Genomic DNA, 23,594 nt, shown 5'->3' with positions numbered 1-23,594 from the left:
CTGAAAGATATGTTATCTCAGTACGTCAGTAATGATCAACGAGATTGGGACGAGTGGATACCATTCGTGTTGATGGCATATCGAGGTAGCATTCACGTTGCAACCGGATATAGCCCATACTTCTTATTACACGGAAGGGAACAAAGTCTCCCAATTGATAGTTTTATCGGATCTGGAAGAGTCAGATACGACTATGATGATAACTATGTATCGGAATTAGTAGAACGACTTAGAAGGGTGTATACAGAAGTACACCAAAGTACGGAAAAAGATAAGACAGATCGAATCGAAAGATTCAATAAGAATAAGACCGAAACATATTTCCAAATAGGAGACAAAGTATACTTGAAAGACATGAAATTCAACAATTTAAAATCATCTTTGTTTGCTAATAAATAACAATCAATGCCCAATGGGTTTTTTGGAGGTTTTCTTGCATCTCAGTCAGCGGACTTGCATTTTTACTATCAAAATGTGAGGGGTTTAAGGTCGAAATTGCATACTATTTATGATAGAATTTCTCAATGTGACTACGATATTAAATGTTAAACGAGACCTGGCTCTCTTCTAATATTTCAAGCTCGGAAATCTGTAGTGATCAGTATATTTTGTATAGAAAGGACCGTAGCTTTGGCCTCACAACCGCGACGAGGGGTGGTGGAGTTCTGGTTGCGGTGTGTTCAGATTCAAAGGTTAGCTATCTTGATCTCAGCTGCATAACCGAAGTCTTTCATAACATTGATATTGTTGGTTTGAAGGTGACAGAGCGAGGTTCTAGTTTATATATTTTCACCATTTATATACCCCCTAGTTCCAGACTTGAACAATATGAAGAACTCTTCGATGCTGTCTCGAGCTTGCCATATTTGCTTCTGGATGATGGCAATCTCATTATTCTTGGAGATTTTAATATTTCTGAATATGTGGATTGTCAGTTATCTTCTTCCCTAGTTGTAGGTAAGGTTGAAGCTTTAAGGGGACTTTTGAACTATATGGACTTGCGTCAGTTCAATGATATTGTGAATATAAATGGAAAACTTTTGGATCTTGTTTGTTGTCGACGTCAGGTCCTCGTTGTGAAGTCTATTTCTTCTCCTGTTCCTGTAGATGCTCATCATCCTCCTCTAGAGTTTTCTCTGACTTTGACATCAAGACAGCCTAAAGATAAAATAAAGGATGGTGGTTCCAAGAGATTCAATTTCAGAAGAGCTAACCTCTCGTTACTCTATGACTATCTGCTGAATACTAACTGGGATTTCTTGACTGAATATGATGATATTAATTTGGCTTGTGTAGGATTCTATGAAAACCTGAATTGCATACTGACAGCATTTGTTCCGAAAACAGCGGGTAAAAGGTCCTTGTACCCACCTTGGTTCACTAATGAAATTATTTTTAGGTTAAAATCCAAAGATAGATGTCGACGTAGCTATAAATCTACAGGTTGCATTTCATTCCTGGAGGAGTTCGAGGGGCTTCGCAGAGATCTGAAGAATGATATATCGGTTGCTCGAGCCAGTTTCTGTCGTGAGGCTGAGGATGATTTGTCTAGGGATCCATCAAAATTTTGGGCTTATTTAAATAAAATTAGAGGAAGTTCATCTGTTCCCGGATCGATGAAATTTAATGGTTCCGTTTTATCGACGCCTCAAGATGTTGCTGATGCTTTTGCGACTTTTTTTTAATCTGCTTTTGTAAGCTCTTCTAGACATCAACAAAATCATGTTGGCCAGGGCTGTTTTGAGCAAACTCTTCCTATTCCAGATATAAGTGAAGATAGTGTGTTAAAATGTTTGAAAGAGTGCAAAAGCAGCATGACTGCTGGACCTGATGAAATACCATCCTTTTTATTGAGGGACTGCGCCATCATTTTCGTAAAGCCTTTGACCACGCTTTTGAAGCTATCACTCTCTAAACTCTGCTTTCCGGGTATTTGGAAGGAGGGGAAAGTGTGCCCTGTTTTCGAGAATGGCTGCAAGGAAGACGTGGAGAACTATAGACCCATTGTCATTCTGAGCAATTTCAGTAAGGTTTTCGAACGTGTATTATATGATATAATTTATGCACACGTAAAATGTAGGATAAATGATAGTCAGCACGGTTTTATTAGAGGTCGGTCCACTGTAACGAACTTAACTTGTTTGACTCAGTATCTGTGCACTGCTTTGGATGAGTCGTCCCAAGTGGATGTTATATATACGGACTTTTCCAAGGCGTTTGACAGGCTAGACCATGGAGTTATTCTGACAAAGTTGTCTTCTTTTGGCTTAACAACGAATTTCGTCTTTTTTCTAGAATCTTATCTTACAAATAGAAAATTGTTCGTTCAGTGTTCCGGATTCAGGTCATTTCATTTTTTAGCATCATCTGGAGTTCCGCAGGGTTCTAATTTGGGGCCTCTGCTGTTTATGTTATTTATGAATGATTTGAATTCATTTTTGCTCTGCCGGTTTCTTTTGTATGTTGATGATTGTAAGTTGTTTCGCAGAATTGGTTCCATCCATGATTGTTGGGATCTTCAGAGCGACATTGATAAACTGATTGATTGGTGTAGAAGAAACTTGCTTTCATTAAATATTAAAAAGTGCAATGTGATATCCTTTGGTCGTGGAAAATCTAAGGTTCATTTTCAGTACAACATTGAAGGCAGCGTTTTGAGCAGAGTGACTGAATGTAGAGATCTGGGAGTTTTATTTGATCAAGGGCTGACTTTTGTGCCACATGTGAGTGCAGTTGTTTCGGAGGGACTCAGGACTCTCGGTTTCATACTCAGAAACTCCAAATACTTGTTCGAATCTCGAACCCTTTTCCTCCTTTTTACGGCGCTTGTGAGGTCAAAGCTAGAGTATGGATGTGTAGTGTGGAGCCCTGGTTATAAAGTTCACATTGATAGTTTGGAGAAAATACAGAGGCGATTTTTGAAGTGAGTTTGTTTCAAAATTGATGGCATGTATCCAAATCGTGGCATACCACAGGAATATTTATTCAATAGATTTCATGTGAACTCCCTAGAAGTGCGCCGTGTTTACTTGAGAATTCTTTTTCTACATAACATTATAAGTTCTCAAATTGATTGCCCTTACTTGCTAGCCTCAGTGGATTGGCACGTTCCAAGGCTGCCTGTTCGAAATGTAACCACGTTCTACCTTCCTTTTCCACGTACTAACGTACTTCGATTTTCGCCTCTGTTCAGAATGTGTCAAGATTTTTGCAATGTTCAGAATATTTTAGACATTTTTTGCTGTACTCATTTTGATATAAAAAGGGCTGTTTTAAAGTCGCAATTTCTTTAAGAAGCTATCTGTATATATACTATTTTGTATTGTTTATTGTAATTTTGTATTCTTCCCCATTCTGTAATTGGCTTAGGCTGTAGATGGGTGTAGTTATTAAATAAATAAATAAAGAAATTAGATGAGTACAAAACAGGGCTTATCGAAGAAACTATTGAAACGCTGGGACAGCCATACAAGATTATAGGAATAATCGGCCCAGTCACATATAAAATAAGGAAATGTGGGGGTAAAAAGGAACAAATAGTCCATATAAATAGACTGAAAAAATACGTCCCAAGGGAAACAGATAGTAGACAAATTGAGAAGATGCCCATAGAAGAGCTCAACGAGTACAAGGAAGCAGATGTACTAGAGACAGATGATGCACAGGAGAATGTATTGAAAATCCCGCCTTTAATAATCCCCGCAGAGCATAATACGTCGGGATGGCGGACACCTGAGAGCTCAATTGACAGTGATATGGAAGATGATGAATCGGTAGAGAGTGAGGAGGTTGACGAGGAAGAAGAAGTAGAAATTCCTGCAAGACGCTCAACTAGATTGAGGCGCCCACCGGTCCGATATGGATTCGATTAACCAGTGGGGGGTTTAAAAGGTAGCGAAAGGACAAACCTTTAGGGACGAGTCCATCTTTTCTTCGTAGATTCTATAAGGGTTCACTTACAATATTATGACCGAGTTTCTGTTCGTTAATATACTGGACCTCCTTTTTATTTTTCTCTGAGTTAAGTAACACGCTTAAGCGTTGTTCGTTGAGATCCTCTTATGTATTCTAAGCAGGATTGACCCTCTTCCCTATGCTTAAAGTTTCATTATATCAATTGTAAGTGATTACCCAACTTTTCTGTTACCAAAGTCCACCTAGCCCCACGAAGCCATTTTGAGTAACTATTCTGAGTAACTCATAGCAAGCATTACCCTAATGTCGATTTCAGAAGACGCATTCAATTGTACGTCGGGTAAACCCTACCTGATACTATTCTGCTCCTCAAGCATACATGCTCATACTCCGAGCAGACCCCTGAATCAATAGCATTCTAATTTCAACCCCATCCCTGATTCTATATTAATTTATTTCGTCCCATTCTTTTATTTTTCTTCCACTTAATTGAGCATACACGTCATCAGACACGATATGTATTTTAATTTTTTTTTTCAGATTATTGTTCAATTGAACAAATATATATGTATATGTTATAGTATTATGGTTTGCCTAAACCACCTTAAGAAAAAAAAAACATTGTATGACTAATTAGTATTTTCAATATGTATCTCACCTCATTCCTGTAGTTTATGTAGAATTAACCTCATCATATGTTATGTAGGACATTATTTAAGATTTTTTTTTGTCAACTATTTTCCTGTATAAGGATGAATTGCAGGATTCCACAGGACAAGACTGTTTCCGGGAGGATCATCCCACCCAGAAAAAAATTTCGAAAACCTTCTAGACGACAAGTACCATGAAGAAACCCCAAGCCTTAGTTAACGGGATAACCTTCTTCCTTATGACGTGTGCAAGTGTCCAAGCCCTAATAGCGTATGACTGTGCGGATAAAAATTCCGAGATAACGGCGGTATCTATTCGTGATGTCGCGGAATGTCCGACATTAGACACAACATATAAATTGTGTCGAATTAACCCGGATTATCACTCACTGCGGAATGCACAGCCATAGTTTGATTGTGTCCGGAGGTGTATCGAACTTTATATAACGGTAGGGTGCGGAAGAATGTCGGGCGGTCCATCGGTATCAGACACTGCATCTCTACGATCAGGTGATTGCTGGAATAAATATGAATGGTACTACTTCAACTTCAATTACGATCGGAGGAGCAGTAAACAACGATGGAACCTGCAAGGGGACAACCTACCAAGAAAAAGGTCAGACATGGCAGGATGTTGTCGTAGTAGCCTCTATAAAAATACGAGTAGCGGACTATGAAGCAAGGGTGAAAATAGACGAAAATGAGATAAGTCTATTAGGAGGTGTAGTATGTCCCTACTTAAAAGGCTATTGCTTTGATACAACATTGGGAGAGGTCACATGGAAAAATGAAGCACTCTCTAACTGCGGAGAATCCCTAAGTTTACTATTCCAAGGTCAGGTGGAAATAATTTCAAATCAATTCACCACCGAACGGATCCTAGTTATAGAAGATGGTACAAAGGTCTTCGCAGTAACGCTGATGAGGAGAGTCACACTGTGCCAAATAGAAATATGGCAAACCGAACATCCAAGAATCTTAGTAATGGAGGAAAAACAACGAAATGATATACATCTCAAAATGAATATTCTTCCTCACAATGTCAACAGTAAGTTTTTGTATGTAGAACAGGCCTACGCAAGGAAACTGGACCAACTATATACAGATACCGTCCATAGAAGATGTCTCTTACAACGAGAAATACTTCGAAACCGACTACTGATGGCTCCACTGGTACCCAATACTTTGAGCCAACTTGTGAAGGAAAGAGGAGGATATGTAGGAAGAGTACTAGGAGAGGTCCTGTACATAATGAGATGTGTACCCCGTAATGTGATGATACGACTAACGGAAAAATGTTATAATGAATTACCCATTATAGTGAACAACCAGTCAAAATTTATGGCTCCAGTTACGAGGATTATTCAGAATTACGCGGAGGAAGTGGATTATAATGGCCTAATGCCTCCATTATATAAAATAGATGACAACTGGAAGGAATTCAGCCCGTACCCAACTACAAAAAAGACACCAGAAATATTGTCACCCGACTCAAACTCTAAGTTGAAATTTTCACCCAGACGACCTATTGGAGCACTTGGCATTTATATTCAAGAAGAGATCAGTAATGCCCAAAGAATCTTAACGTTCGGAATCGAAAAGAAAGCGGTAGAAAACATCATAACCAGACGAGTAGCCGGCCTAGATACATCGAACCAAGGATTTTCGACATTAAGTATGTTTAACCCTGAAGAGATGAAAGAATTAGCCCATAACACCATACGTCAAGTATGGGGATGGTTCACTGATATAGGGATATTTATGAGTGGACTCATGGGATTCTATGCGATCTTCAGAATGATAGCATACAGCCTTGGAGTCATACTAAACGGACTCCACCTATACGAAAACTTTGGTTGCGGAGTAATGATACTGGCTAGCTTATGGAACACCCTCACCATGTGGGTTACCAACCGTTAATTGACAAAACTAGAAACGTCAAGAAATCAAGAACAGGCCATGCGAGGAGAAGAATTAACCACGACAATGTACCCAACATTGAGTGCGACCGCGCCTCATTGGACTGAAGTATCGAATCAATGCGCAACTACAGAGCATGCACCCGAAGTATGCAGTGCATGAGGAACTGTTCGCGAAACCCCGAAACTGTTCGAAACGATCATTAAGTGCGCGGTGTTCGAATAAACTTGAATAAACTATCATCCCCCCCTAAATAAAGGTTATCCCCCAAGGCGAGGGTTAGGCTCAAGACTTCTTGAGGTATTAATATGCTGATGAACCAGGATGTTGTTCGCGAGAGAAGTGATTCCAAAATCATTTCAATTGAACAGCCTCCATATAAAACAAAGTAGAAGTGGTATGGAAGTAACAAAAAAAAAAATCTCATCGTGTTATTTTAGGTTAGATAAAAATAGAAGTTTAGGGTTCATTTATTACCTATTCAATTTTTGTTTAAAAAAAAAGATAAATTTGTTAAGTTGAGGAGTTACATGAATTAAGATGAATTTGGACTATTAATGGTAGTAAGGGAAAAGTTATGGCAACCGATGCCAAAACTTTTTCAAAGAGGAGAGTAATGTATTGAATGTGAATGATAATTCGCAATAACTACAGGCTCATTGAAAGGATTTTCAACAAATTCCCGGTTCTATCCCAGTAGAGTGAACGCAAACGAAGTCGTTGTCACCCCTCACATTTATTAGGCATTAATTCCTTCATCCTGGCTTAAGATAAACACCCCAGGGTGGTTGGCACTGTCGATATCCCACGATAAACAACTAGGTTCCAATTTCAAGAGATTTGTACAGGATGTCAAAGCAATAAAAATTTAGTCGTAAAAACTCTAGGGATGATTAAATGGCCCAAAACTTAGAACATAAAAATCTGGTTTATTCGGAGGGACCACCATTCAAAATGGTTTCTAATTTTAGGCGGTGCTAACGGTACAACCCCATGTCAATAGTACATAACATGGGGTGGAACCAATAATCTAGGTACATAAGGACAATCACTCTGATTGGACGAAAGGAAAAAAAAGTTAGACGCTTAGAAAAATTTGGTAGAAGGAGGGTGACGATTATTCAACTTTAAAAACAATAGTTTTCAATTCAGTAGACAGTTCAAGTTCGATTCTAAGTTGAATGAAGTTCAAGTCGGTTCTCGGAAACGGTTTCAGGAAAGGTACAAATAGGGAATTTGTTGAAAGGTTCATTCGAACAGTTTGGAAGGGATTGTGATATCCAGAGTAAGGATATTGTTAAAATATTACTTCATCCGAACAGATTTCGAGAGAGACAACCAACCCTACACTTGAAGTTTTACTTCATGTCGTACGGTAGCGCTGCGAGTCTGCGCGTGGCGAGGCCATCGAGGGCCATCGAGATAAAACAAGAATAGATCTTCGATGATCGAGAGCGAACGACAGGGACATAACCTTTCGTCAGCCCTTCTGTTCGGCCTTCTGAACTGTGCTTGTTTTAGATATAGAGTTAGACTTACTAGAGTGTCTTGAGAATAAACGATTAATATCATCATCTGTGTATTAGTGAATACTCTGTATTTTATATAACCCAAATATTCCAATAGGTTATGGGCCCAGCACGCTTCCACTGCGCGATGATGTAAACAATTATTCTCAAAATCTATTGTATACACAACGAGAAAAATATCATTTGAGGTAAGTTGAATTTCAACTCAATTATGAGGCTAGAGATATTTTATTTAGTTCAGTGAATGGAAATTATTCATTTCATATTCATTCCTGAAATAGAGAATTCCTGTTATACAGTATATATTGTATTTGGAAATAATGTGTTTACCTATCTAGAATCAACTTTGATTCTTAACGGTTATTGTCCGTTGATGTTCAGAGAAATGAGATATTTTACTATACACATGTTTTATAGATTTAGATGATAGAGATTCAGATTAGAGAAATGAGATATTTTACTATACACATGTTTTATAGATTTAGATGATAGAGATTCAGATTAGAGAAATGAGATATTTTAATATACACATGTTTTATAGATTTAAATTATGCAGATGTAGATTCTGCATACTCATTGTATCAAATTGATTTAGATGTTTGTGAATTTAGAGATTCATCATATGAGAAAATTATATTATGTGAATTTAGAGTTTTTTCAGAGTCATAATTTGAGAAATGTACATACATCATTCGAGAGGTATCGATGAGAAAATTTTAGAGTTTAACTTAAACCTTTCAGAGGCTGAGATATGTAAACTTAAGGGACTTTGCTAACATACTTTCTGTTTTAGATTGGATATTTTTAGAAAATTCACATACCACACCTAGAGAATTGGAGCATGGAGATTTGAAGATTCTACATATATTGCTTGGAGCATGTAAAATTGGATGTTTCACATTCGATAAACATAATCCAGAGTTTGAGATCTTTTGAGACTATATATATTGATGAAAAATTTGGGGAATTATTTATTTCACTAAACTACAAAAACTGCAGTATGGTAAGATTAGTGATAATCAATATTTCAGGGCTTCTTTCATACAATGCTTGCTGTGCTGTGTTGTTTGTTTGTAAGCTAGGGATATTATAAGATTCAAATATTCATCCCGTACTTGTACAATGGCCATACCTAATTCTTCAATAGGTTTTCATTGCAGTGCGTGATACCGCTTTTGTAGTAAGGTGTACATGTACGAGGTGGTGTTGCTTGAAAACTTGATAGTCCTGTTTCAGATTGTATCAGATTGCTGTGCGTCTGAGGCAATTCAGAAGCACGAAACAACATTTTATATCTTATACCTGGTAGTAGATGTACTAAGAGAGCATATAATGCACAAAAATCTTAAAATACATAATATAAATATTTTGTTTCATAAATCCTGAAATAGATGGCAGCCAAAGGAAATCAAGGAAAACCATTGGTGGATTATGATAGCGATTCCACCATTTCCGTAAGTGCAGAAGATATAGGTTTCATGCATTACGAGGAAAGAGAGAATTGTCAGAACCAATGTAAGTTTTGCATGCAATTAATAATTGCCCATTTCCTTGATTTTAGCTGACTAGAGCAGTATCAACGAGTGATACGTAAGATACTAGATGAGAGATGCTAGAGAAATTTTAGAGTCATGACACAAAACCCCCTTTTGAGAAATTAGAGATCTGAGAGAGGAGTAATTGTCGACATGAGAGAGTACAATAGGGAGAGTAGAGTAGAGAATATTAGAGTTTAGAGTACGAGAAAACCCAGCTATATTTATTTAAAAATTTATTCATGTTACAGAGGTAATTAGAGTTATGAAAATATTTTTGAGGTTAAAATTTTAGAGATTTAAGAGTTTGAGAAAACCCAGCTATATTTAAAATTTATTCATGTTACAGAGGTAATTAGAGTTATGAGAATATTTTTGAGGTTAAATTTCAGAGATTTAAGAGTTTGAGAAAACCCAGCTATATTCAATAAAAATTAATTCATTTTACAGAGGTGATTAGAGTTGAGAGAATAATTCTTGGGGTTGAATTCTAGAGTACTAGAAAACCCAGGTATTCAAAATTAATCCATGTCAAATTTTAAGATCTGGATGGACAGTCTATGATCAGAGCTTCTTGACAAACGATTTGTTGGACGTCATAGAGCCAAGTACGAGTAACCAAACGTTTTCAGAGGCCAACAAATCCAAGAGAAGTAATTGAGTATGAGACATTATCATAAACCGAATTGGGGAGAATTATTGAAAAAAAACTTCCAATATCCGAGACCCTGTTGAAGTAAGTAGAGGTTTGAGGTTCTCCAGGAAGTGCAAGTCAAATGCGACACACACACTTCAGGTAAGAGCCCACTTGTACCCCATTAAAATGGAGAAACACGAATCGGTCGATGATTTCTGTGAAAGATTCGACTCGATACTATGAGCGTGATGTGTGATTGAGCTATTTTATTATTTATTATTTGAACTGGGGTCGTTTTGCTTCGGTGAGCCTTCCGGGAACTGTGACCATGCAGATCTTTTGTTCACTACCCTACTCATTCATAGAAACCCAGAGAGGTCGTCAACGACGTTAAGCTTTGACTGAGCTAACTGCTCAAAAGATAAGATCTGCACTTTATCAGGCTGTATTACCAGTCATATCCGAGTTACGAGATGCAGATCTGACCAGGAGATAGACCTCAAACCAAGAAGGTAATTTAGACGAGATCAAGACCTTCATCAGAGAGAGAGAGAGAGAGAGAGAGAGAGAGAGAGATCAGAGAGATAAGAGGTTGAGAAGAGGTCTGAAATTGAAGAGGAAATTCAAAAAGTTCAACGGGTACATAAATTAAAATGCTTCCGTTGTAACAAAGAGGGACACTGGTCAACTGATTGCATTTAGTGGCAACAGAGTAAGTAAATGATTCTGCTTCGGTTGTGGGACAATCAAGTTAGAGGATTGCATTAACAATGATGGCACGAACGAAACGTTCAATTCAGAGGATCGAGTAGAGGTAGGTTGAACAAGCCAAGTTTCAACACTAAGAGACGAAGCCATGTAAACCAGAGGAGAATGAGAGAGAGTAAGAGATTCAACAAAAAGGGGCGCTCCAAGGCAAGAAGGGTTGGAAGTATAGAGCATAGAGAAACTAAAACAGGTAAACTTGATCCAATCATTAACTTCTTTGCAGATTCTGTAGCAACAGACCATATCGTAAATGATTGTGTGATTTTGAGAAACTTTGAGAGATGTCAAAATATGAGTATAGAGAGTGAATTAAACGAGATAGCAGTCACTGTAATCGATGGTAAGGGTGAGTTAATCTTATATTTAGATTCTAGAGATGAGAATACTAAGAAATTGCAAAACGTATTTGCAGAGAAAGAGATTTCTGAGAATTTACTTCCCTTACGTAAACCCGCAGACTCTGGGTTCAATATTTACTTAGAAGTCCAGGTCCTAAGAGTTTACAATAAGGTTAATAATGAATTTGTTTTAGAAAACAAGTCCTAAGAGTTTACAATGAGGTTAATAATGAAATTGTTTTAGAGGACAATTCCAAATACTAAGAGTTTACAATAAGGTTAATAATGAGATTGTTTTAGAGAGTCAAGCAACGATAAGCGAAGAAGATGAGATGAGCTTGCAATGGCAGACACATTCCAATAACGAGTTATTAGGTTCGGAGGGAGAACTGGAATCTGCAATTGGGAGGGAGAAAGAGTATAATCTCATATTTTCACCTGAAGAGAAAGTTCTACAAGTTTCAACTGACAAAACACATGAAACACAATCTGAGCAACAAGAAAAAATTGGGATTGCAGTCATATCAGTAGAGAGGTAATTTAGATCGATAACTTGGAATCACTCCAAAACTTAGAACGTGAAGTATGTATCATATCATAGATTCTAGGCAGTTTGTTGAATATATTATAAGGAAAATTAAAATACCCACTGATCATGTTCTCGTGTCCTTGGATGTAGTATCACTTTATACGAACATTCCAGTAGAGTTGGCTGTTTCTGTGGTGTCAAACAAATGGGAGGAAATAAAAAATCATACATCTCTTGAAAAAAACGATTTCTTAACTGGAGTAAAATTTTGCCTTCAAAATACTCACTTCTCATATAAAAGAAAATGGTACTCACAAAAAGAAGGAATTGCTATGGGTAACCCCATAGCAGCATCTATAGCTAATTTAGTGATGGAGTATATTGAAGGAGAAATAAGAAAGTTGTTGAAGATAAATCTTGGTTTCTATAAAATATATATGGATGACATTGTTTTATCTATACAAAAAGGAAAAGAAAACGAAGTTTTAGAATTCTTCAACGGTTTTCATACTAACATTAGATTTACAATTGAAAAAGAAAAAAATGGAACAATCGCATTTTTAGATGTTTTGTTGAGAAGAAACAATGGAAGTATTGCAACAAGTTGGTACCAAAAGCCCACTTGGTCCCGAAGATACCTTCATTATTCATCATGTCACCCCAAAAAACAAAAGGAAACAGTGGCTATAGGACTTAGTGATAGAGCAATAAAACTCTCTTCACCAATACATAGAGAAGAAAAATTGGCCTTAGTTAAACAAGTACTACTTGAAAATGGCTTCCCTAAGAAAATGGTAGAAAGAATAGTGAAAAATTGCATTTTCCTTCATTACAACACATAACAGAAAACAAAAAAAGAAATAGACTTGACAAAAATGTTAGTATTTCCATACATAAAGGGTGCTGGAGAAAAAATCAGAAAAATAATGAAAAAATATGGATATGCAGTAGTCTTTAAAGGTGAAAATAAGCTAAATACTATTTATACAAAAATTATAGATAAAACTGAAAAATGGGATCAGTCAAATCTAGTTTATTCAATTCCCTGTAAAACGTGCGATCTTAAATATATTGGAATAACAAAACAAAAGTTGAAAAACAGAATTTCCGCACATAAGAGTTCAATTAGGACGAATAAAGCAGAAAGTACGGCTTTAGCCGAACATGTTTTGAAGCTTGGTCACGATATGAATTTTGAAGAAACTAGCATTCTATATAAGAAAAAAATAAAGAACAAAAGAGAAATAGCAAAAAAAATTTTTATGAAACGAGAAATAAATTCAATGAATAGAATAACAGACTGTACGAATTTCAGTTCAATTCATTCCAATATAATAAAGGATAAAAATAGAAGAAATAGATAACCTAACATACAGCAACGAGTGAGGATTGTTGATTAAGAACTGAAGGAGGATGGATGATGGATTGTTTATTTATCTAACGTTTTGCATCAATCACACATTTGTCCATCTGATACTTCCGTGAAATTTCCCAAGAATATAATTGTACATATATTTTCACATCTCAGAGATCATGAATAATAGAATAATAGTAACGATGGTGCTAACTCTGTTTTAGAAATACTTCTTTCATAATGGTGAGAGAATTTTCTATTTTCCTATCTTGTGTTCTGTCGTTTGAGATAGTGTCACAGAGTGTGATTTTTATATTTTTTTTGTGTTTTTGAAGAATATTTAAAGTTGTATAGTGTTTATTGTATTTGTTTTTTTTTTGTGTTTTGAAGAGTATTTGTAGTATTATATTTATTGTAAGATCTGAAGTAGGATCATTTTTTTAGACTTGAGAATGGCTACAAACAATAGCCGAAACGTCGTCATTAATGAATAGAAATAAAGAGTAATTCACTGGAATATATTTGGTCACCTATACCCAATAACTCAATATATATTATCCTAACTGAGGTGCAGAACTTGCTCAAGAATATGTATCATATCGACAATGGAGAAATTACATTTTAAAGGGACAGAATGAGAGCTGAGAAACAACCAGTTGACACACATTGACACGATGAGACTTATTAAACCACCATCTCATCCAGGTCAGTAAAGATTCATTAATGTCTACATAGACGACTATTGGAGACTTGCTAAAGCATATTCATTAAAACAGAAGATGAGTTGGCTGAAGCATTAGAGAAATTCTTAATATCAACAAGAAACTTGTTGAAGAAAAATGAGAAGGTATGTTATATCAGGTCAGATCAAGGTACTGAATTTAAAGAAAGGAAATTCCCAGAAGTACTGAGTAGAGAAAATATAGAGAACGAGAGAGGGGAGAGGTTTAACTCGACGATCCAAAAGGAGGTTCGTACATACATGTTTGGTTCCAGACTACCTAAGAGTATGTGAGAGATTGGTGTTGATGCATCTATAGATGTGTACAACAGAACACACAAGTCTATCAGATATCAAACACCAGTGACAAAGTTTGTACCAAATGCAAATTGCCACTTTGATCAAATTGAGAGATTTGGATGTATTTGTAAGTATTATTATGTATTGTAATGTTTGCATACATTAAGATTCCAAAGCCCAGCTTGAAATTTGGAGAATGTGCCCTGAAAGCTGTCCTAGTGGGTTACACCGCTACAGGATACTTGACGTGGCATTCAAGCTCGAGAAAGTCCTTTGAATCTCAACATGTGAGATTTAACAAGAAACTTGTCTACAATGATGTTTATAGAAATAAACAACTTGATGACACTAAAGAAAAATTAGAAACCCAGGAAAATATAATTGACTGGGATTGGATGAAAAACTCGAAAGAGCCAAAATAAGGGAACTGCCGATAAAAAGGCAGTACCCTGCTACACTTAGAGAAAATCGTAGAGGACGTAAGCTATGCAAGGTTTTTTTAATTACTCAGAGAATAGTATTTTAGAAAGTGGACTGAACGACCTCGGTCGATTGCCTTTTGATTACTAGTTATCAATAAAGATCAACTATTAATATTATTATTTTAGGTAAATATGAGAAAACCGATAGAGAAGAAGATATGAGGCTTATTTCTTCATTAAATAGAGAACCAAAAATTTCGAGGAAGCTATAAAAGAAGAAATTGATTCCATGATACAAAATAAGGTTTGGATATTGGTAGATAAAGAGTATCTTCAAATATCTGTGAAACGGGCAAATATTATAGACCCGAAATGGTATTCGACAGAAAATTAGAGGCAAATGGTCTTATACGAACAAAGTAAGATTAGTCATACGAGGCTTTAAGGTCGAAAATATCTATGACATTAGACTTCCTGTAATAATAATAATAATATATATTTATCCTTCAGACCATTATTACATCATATACACAATATCCATTATATATACAACAGTAACAACTATAGGTATAGGATATGTCAAATACAAAAAATAACCTAAATTAAGCTAATTTATCTTCCGCATATATTCATCAACACTATAAATACATTTTGACAACAACAATTCAGAGAGTGAGGTCTTGAATATTTTCTCATCTTTCAAATTTTTCAGTGAAGCTGGCAAAGCATTGAACAATTTGATCCCCATGTATTTGGGACTTTTTTCAAAGGCGGAAATGGAGTGCTGAGGAACGAAAAAACTTTTTATCGGCGTTTTGCATTTCTTCATCGTCCGATTTTGTCATATAAACATGATGAGATTTCGAATTCCTGTTATTCCTATTGTTATTGTAATTAGAGCGACGACTGCGACCTTCTTTCATAGTATGATTTGGGTTGAATTTTTGCCTACGATTGTTATTTTCTGAAAAGCGTCTACCTGACCAATATTTATTTTGATTGTGTGTGGAATTTCTCTGCCTGAAATGAAATAATTTAGGATTAGACGTTTGATAAGAATTTTTCACTAACTCTTCCTCTTTGGCTGAAGCTACAGCATCCTTTAAATTTGAGTAGTTTCTCGCTTTTATAATAGTTCTTATCTCGGAATTTCTCAAACCATTAGCAAAAGTGTTTATCGCAATTTTTTCATTTACTTGCCTTAAAACATCTAAAGCTGCGCTATCATTATCAGCTTGCGAAATAGTTAGGTCTAAAGAGAGTTGTTCTACTAATTTAGCGAACTCCTCGATCGATTTACCTTCTTGTCTAACATTGTGTAACTGGGTAGAAAGCGCTGCAGGTGATTTTTTAGTTGAAAGAAAATTTTTCATATCAAACACCAATTCATCAACTTTCCGATAATCCCGTCTTAATCCTAATTTTGCGTTTTGAGTCAATTTGATTTTAAGAATATAATTAATTAATTTCATTTTTTCTGATTCTTCTAACATATCGTTGTATAATTCTATAGAATCGATCAATTGTTTCACTGATTCATCAGTGCTGTCAATAGACGGCAATAAGAAGCAGCAGTCCTCAAATCAAATTTTTCTCCCATTTTCACAGAATTTTTTGAACTATTTATAATTACAATTCTTTGGTTCAATATATCCCTTGCATTTTTGAGTGAAGCTCTTATTTGTTCAGAATGGTTTTCAAAAAGCTCGAGAAAATCTGGGTCAGTACTATCTGAATTTTTTATTATTCTTGCAAATTGATTATCTAACTTATTCAAATCACATAACAATTTTTCATTCCTATCTAATCGCTCCCTACGCTCTTTCGGTTCTTTATTAATGTTATTCAAAAATTTCCTAACTATATTATTTAATTCCTCAATTCATCCATATAATAATCAAATTCATCAAATCGAAATAAGAGTCCACAAAATCACAAGTAAAAAAAACAATAAAAATTTATGATTGTTTTTCAGTCATACCAACTCTTGGCTTCTTCGTATCTCCATTTGTATTTCTTAAGCAATTCCATCCTATACCATTACGAAAGCTGCAATTCCCAAAAGTTCTGAGGTCGTCCACTCTTTCAACTCGTTGGGTGATGATGACCTCTTCTTCTTTAGATTTTGACGAACCCATGTTTTCAGCTGTGATGTCGTCTTGGGGGGTAGTATGCCTAATTCCTTCAACCAAATCTGCATGGGACTGGCAGGATCGCCATGTGATGTTCTTACCAGGTACCAGTCTTATCGTTCATGCAGGGTGAAATCAGACACACACTCAAGGGAGTAACAGACGAAGTTTATTCATAGTATCACTAACTTTTACATTACACGAGATACACAAGTTATCGTGTGAAGAAACAGTAATGTCGAATCTAGAACTCTCTAGCACATTTCTCATGGAACTGCCTATATCGGCTCATATGCATATGTGGGGATTACAGATTCCTGCGTTACCATCATGGTGGCGCCGCCAACCAGGTTAACGCTTCCCCCAACAGAGGGCGCAACAATCTATTTAAGCCTCGAAGTACACAACTTAAGCGGAATACAAGCCGAAGATTTCGAGTCAAATAAACACCTACCTACCTTCTGTAGCACTTTGTGTATTATAATATATCTATTTGTATATTTTATTTTACTGTTTTATTTTTCCCTGCTAACTAGGAGTAGGCAGATAGAGGCCTAGTTAGCGCATGTCCTGTTCTAGTTGTCCCGAGGTTAATCAGATTGAGGCCTGATTAAACCCCAGCATCGACCAAGTCGTCACGCTGTCCCAAAACTGGTGACCCCGACGTGATCAACGTCAACTTTATGGACAGGGACGATTTGGTCGACTAACTCCAGACGCCAGGACGCCAGACGCCAAGATGCCGAGCCAATCCGCCGCAGCACCCACTCCCGGAATACTCGCACGCCTCCAAATCCCGGCGTTCACCCCAGAGGACCCAGAAGTATGGTTCCAGCAGGTCGAGTGGACACTTGAAGATTTCGGGCTAACGGACAGCTTAGCGAAATTTAGGCAGGTGGTCAAATCCCTCGACGGAAGGTACGCGAAGGAGGTCCGCGAGCTGATCATCAACCCTCCAAGCCAAAAGCCGTACGAGACGCTGAAGGAGCAGCTTCTCCAACGCCTGGGGAAATCACAGGCCCAAAAGACGCGACAACTGCTGGAGAGAGTAGAAATTGGAGACCGGAAGCCTTCCCAGTTCCTGCGGTACCTCCAACAGCTCGCTGGGGACAACGCCGCAGACGAGATCGTCCGCGCCCTGTGGATGGAGCGGATCAACCCCCTCGCACGCGCCAGCATCGCCGCACAGGCTGCCCAACCCGATGTCACCCCGGACGACCTGGCCAAGACCGCAGATTGCGTAATGGAAGCGCTAGGTACTGTCGCGCCGCAGCAGGTATCTGCGGTGTCACCTCGGGTGTCACAAAGCGAATCACAGCTTTGTGAAGTGTTGGAGAGGTTGTCGGTGCGCCTCGACGAACAAAGCCGCGAGTTAAACAAGCTTCGTGCGGAAGTGCGCGGTCACTCGCGGAACCACGATGGTCCAACATCGCGTACTACAGGGAAACGGCAAAGGCAGTCGCTGAACGCGGCAGGCGAAGGCTGCCCCAACACACGCCGCTTGTTTTTGAGGGACCGAAACAGTGGAGAAAACTTTTTGATCGACACCGGCGCAGACTTGTGCGTGTTTCCGCGACGTCTAGTGAAAGGCCGACGGGTTAAAACCGGTTATGAGCTAACCGCGGCTAACGGTAGTGCGATCGATACATATGGCTCAATTCCACTGACACTTAACCTCGGTCTCCGCCGTGATTTCGCGTGGAATTTCGTCATCGCGGACGTGTCCAAGGCCATCATCGGGGTGGACTTTTTAACCCATTATGACCTCCTCGTGGATCTGCGCAACGGACTCTTACTCGACCGATCCACGAGTCTCAGTGTCACGGGACGGGACTCCAAGTGCGCGACTATCGCCGGAATTCGAACATCCGCAGGCGATACTCGCTATCACGCGTTGCTCCAGCAGTTCCCGGAGCTGACGCGCCCCGATGGCGCTTGCAAAGCAGCGGATGTGAAACACCGTACAGTGCATCACATCCACACCACATCCGGACAACCCGTCTTCCAGAAGCCACGTCGCCTAGCCGCGGACCGTTACCTCGCCGCTAGGAAGGAATTCGAGTCCATGCTTCAATTGGGGATTTGTCGCCCATCGAAGAGCAGTTGGGCTTCGCCACTCCACATGGTGCCAAAGAAGGGAGACGAATGGCGCCCTTGTGGAGACTACCGGGGACTAAACGCGCGCACTTTACCAGACCGGTATCCAGTGCGCCACATCCAGGACTTCGCCCAAATGCTCCGTGGAAAGTCAATTTTCTCCACCATTGACCTGGTACGAGCGTACCATCACATCCCGGTGGCCCCTGAAGACGTGGAGAAGACGGCCATCATCACTCCGTTCGGATTATTCGAATTCCCGGCAATGAGCTTTGGACTACGAAACGCCGCTCAAACATTCCAGCGGTTCATCGACGAGGTTCTCCGGGGACTCGACTTCGTGTATGCATATATTGACGACCTACTGGTGGCCTCCTCGTCCGAGGAAGAGCATCATGAACACCTACGCATTCTATTCGAACGTCTCCAGCGGTACGGAATTGTCGTCAATTCAGCGAAATGTTACTTTGGCGCTAAGGAAGTAAAGTTCTTGGGGTACCTAGTATCTGGTGATGGAACAAAACCACTCCCCGAGAAAGTCGCTGCCATCCGCGAATATCCCAGGCCAACAACAGCAAAAGATCTCCGACAATTCCTTGGCATGTTGAACTTCTACAGGCGTTTCATGCCCGGAACTGCTAAGACCCAGGCACCACTCAATGACCTGCTCCAAGGAAACATCAAAAAGAAGGCACCAGTGAATTGGAACAACTACGCTGATGCCGCATTCGCCGCATGCAAGGAAGAACTTGCAAAAGCTACACTTCTGGCACACCCCGAACTTGGCGCCGAGGTCTCCTTGGTTTGTGATGCATCGGATCACACCATTGGAGCTGCACTACATCAACGGGTTGGCAACGAGTGGGAACCACTCGGATTTTTTTCGAAGAAGCTGGCTGGCGCTGAGTGCAAGTACAGCGCCTACGATCGGGAACTCCTGGCCATCTACAAGTCGGTCAAGTACTTCCGACACATGGTTGAAGGACGCCACTTCTTCATTTTAACTGACCATAAGCCGCTGACCTTCGCCTTCAGTCAAAAGTCCGATCAATGCTCCCCACGCCGATACCGCCACCTGGACTTCATCGGGCAGTTCACCACAGATATCCGGCATATATCCGGAAAAGAAAACGTCGTCGCAGATGCCCTTTCCAGGGTGGACGAGATCGCAGCACCACTCGACTTCGAGGCCCTCGCAGCATCCCAGCAATGTGACCCAGAGCTCCAGGAGTTCCGCCAGAAGCAAGACTCTGGCTTACTTCTACGCCAAGTCACGATACCAGGATCCAACGCTGCCGTCTTCTGCGATATATCCACCACTAAGGCACGACCCTTCCTGACGGCTCCATTCCGGAAACCAGCTTTTGACGCCATCCACGGCCTGTCCCATCCAGGCGCCAAGGCCACCACAAAGCTGATGAGCCAACGATACGTCTGGCCCTCCATTTCCAAAGATTGCCGAGAGTGGTCCCGAGTCTGCATCCAGTGCCAGCGGTCAAAAGTGTCACGACATGTTTCGTCTCCGATAGGTAACTTTACACCGCCGTCGAGCCGTTTCGAACATGTGCACATCGACCTGATCGTGATGCCATTTTCAAAAGGATATCGGTATTGCCTCACCTGCGTCGATCGATTTTCTCGATGGCCAGAAGCGATACCGCTCCAAGACCAGACAGCAGAAACCGTCGCCCGAGCATTTTACACTAACTGGGTTGCCAGGTTTGGCGTCCCGCTCCGGGTAACTACAGACCAAGGACGGCAATTCGAGTCCCACCTATTTCGCTGCTTGAACAAGCTACTAGGGACGGACCACCTCAGAACCACGGCGTACCACCCGGCCGCCAACGGAATGGTCGAGCGACTCCACCGTCAGCTCAAAGCTTCCATTAAATGCTTGGACTCTGACACATGGGTCCACACACTACCCACTGCACTACTGGGGATCCGCGCCGCTTGGAAAGAAGATCTCCAATCCACCGCCGCTGAGATGATATACGGAGAACCACTCCGTCTTCCTGGTGAGTTCCTGGGTTCGACGTCGACGATGAACCTGGATAACTCCGACGATTTCGTTCGCGACCTGCGCCAGCACTTTCAGGCGCTCCGACCAGTCAGTGGCACCAGGCACGGTGAGCGGAAGATCTTCGTCTTTAAAGATCTCGCCACCGCATCCCACGTCTTCGTAAGGCACGACGCCGTTCGGCGTCCGCTCCAGCACCCCTACGATGGACCGTTTGAGGTGGTTTCTCGAGCCGAAAAGCACTACACCCTCCGAATTCACGGTACCAACGTCCCGGTCTCGATCGACAGGCTGAAACCAGCCTACATCGCGGTCAGCGAAAATTCACCGGAGGACGCTGTAAATTCGAACAAGGACGATGAAGACGAAGGAATTCTTCTCTTTGTACCAGGCGAGAACTCACCCCCGGCCCAACAACCCATCCCACCTGCTCCAGCAGAACCAGAGGCAGCAACGCAAGCGCCAGCAGTACGACGACCTTACACGACCAGATCAGGTCGGCAAGTTCATTTCCCCGAGCGTTTCCAGGCGGGAATGTAATATATCGTTAATCACTAGCAAGGGGGTACTGTGGGGATTACAGATTCCTGCGTTACCATCATGGTGGCGCCGCCAACCAGGTTAACGCTTCCCCCAACAGAGGGCGCAACAATCTATTTAAGCCTCGAAGTACACAACTTAAGCGGAATACAAGCCGAAGATTTCGAGTCAAATAAACACCTACCTACCTTCTGTAGCACTTTGTGTATTATAATATATCTATTTGTATATTTTATTTTACTGTTTTATTTTTCCCTGCTAACTAGGAGTAGGCAGATAGAGGCCTAGTTAGCGCATGTCCTGTTCTAGTTGTCCCGAGGTTAATCAGATTGAGGCCTGATTAAACCCCAGCATCGACCAAGTCGTCACGCTGTCCCAAAACATATTTATATATGAGAATATAGTTTACAAATTATCATTGACGACATAGTAACAAATTATTGGTAATTCAACAATGAATTCCAATAGTAGCTACCTTGCGGAGATATCGCTACTGAAATTGATATTGGAATTTGACCTACATTACAGTATCACAAAATCATAAGAAGACCTCGTGTCATATTCATGCCAAAAATTATTCCTATTAAATGAACTAAAATTTTTTCTAACATAAATCAAAATCTCCAATATATACAAACTTGCCAATGGCAACACTTTGAATTTCTTGAACAAAGATCTACATGATGTACGACTTGATACACCTGCCACATACCTTAGCGCTTTCTTCTGAAGTTTAAAGACTCGTCTCCAATGTACAGAAGCCCCCCAGAACAAAATACCATACAATATTCTCGATTTTAAGTGTGCATTATAATATAAAAGGCATATATCCCCATCAGTGAGTTGTTTCAATCTGAACAGGGCATAACAAATCCCTGAAAGCAATCTACACAATTCATCCAAATGCTGTTGCCACGATAGGTTCGCATCAATAATGACACCCAAAAATTTTGCCGAATGGACCTGTTGAATCGATCTATTTTTGACTCTTATCAGTGAATTTTTATTGATATATTCAGCTGTGTTTTTAAGTGTGAAGCTAATAAAGGCAGTTTTATCGGTATTCAGATATAGACGATTGCTATCGAACCATTCAGACAAACCATGTAAGCGCAATTTTGCCCTTTCTACAGCTCCATTCGTGGTTCGGTCAGAACATAGCATCATCTGCAAACATTGTCAAATCGAGAGGACAATCCATGATATCAGGCAAGTCATTCACAAATAGGAGAAATATTAGCGGTCCCAAAACTGAACCCTGGGGTACACCGCACTCTACATCCCGGAACGAAGATCTTATACCGTCAATTTCTACCATCTGTACTCTATTTATTAAATAAGATTCAATTAGTTGATTTACGATACCTCTAAATCCCAAACACTTCATTTTATAGAGAAGTAAATCATGGGGTACCAAATCAAATGTCCTACTGAGATCCATCATGACAGCAAGGCACTTGTTCCCATCATTCATACTTTCATAAAGTCTTTCGACAAAATTCATAATTGCCGATTGTGTTGACCGTCCCTTCCTAAATCCATGTTGACAGTTGGACATTATAGTGTGCTTTTGAAGGAACGACAATATTCTGTTGAATATAAAACGTTCATAAACTTTTGATATTGTCGACAGCAAGGATATTGGTCGGTAATTTTGCGCTAACTTCTTATCACCCTTTTTATGTACCATTCTGATTTTCGCAATTCTGAGAATATTCGGATAAACTCCATCAGATAAAGATCTATTTATCAAAATGGTTAATATTGGGACAATATATGGATAAATATTCTTCAAATATTCCCTGTTATTTGATCAATACCTGACGAATTCGATTATTAATTAATATTAATTAGAGCTACATTTGCAATAATTAATAAGTATGATTAACATGCTTGTCAATCAGAAGTAAAAACCTGATTTTTTAAATGGCACTATAGAGGAGATCTATATGGAGATTCTTGATGGAGTAGACATTGACAATGAGATCAAACGTATATTATGTATATTAACTCCGGAAAGCCCTATATGGACTGAAGATAAGTCCAAAGAGATGTAATAAGAGATTCACTGAAGAGATCTAGAAACTTGGTTCAGAGAATGATATACATGGACCTTGTTTATATACATGGAGGAGAAATGATATAAATATAAAGAGAAACCGAGAAGATAGATAGATAGATAGATAA

General features: G+C 39.5%; 1 protein-coding gene across 1 annotated transcript; it reads left to right on the top strand.

The window, feature by feature from the left end:
• The first annotated feature begins 542 nt into the window (after positions 1 to 542).
• Positions 543 to 1,685, top strand: LOC123673294. The gene has a single exon (XM_045607778.1). The coding sequence runs from the start codon at positions 543 to 545 to the stop codon at positions 1,683 to 1,685; it is 1,143 nt and encodes a 380-aa protein (XP_045463734.1).
• Positions 1,686 to 23,594: the final 21,909 nt, after the last annotated feature.

This window comes from Harmonia axyridis, chromosome 2 (assembly GCF_914767665.1).
Source record: "Harmonia axyridis chromosome 2, icHarAxyr1.1, whole genome shotgun sequence".
In the NCBI taxonomy this organism is placed as follows: domain Eukaryota; kingdom Metazoa; phylum Arthropoda; class Insecta; order Coleoptera; family Coccinellidae; genus Harmonia; species Harmonia axyridis.
Note: the sequence above shows the minus strand (reverse complement) of the source record. Positions and strands in the feature narration are given on the sequence as shown.

Coding starts and splice junctions, on each gene's coding strand:
- LOC123673294 (XM_045607778.1), top strand. CDS start 543: ATGTTAAACGAGACCTGGCTCTCTTCTAATATTTCAAGCTCGGAAATC.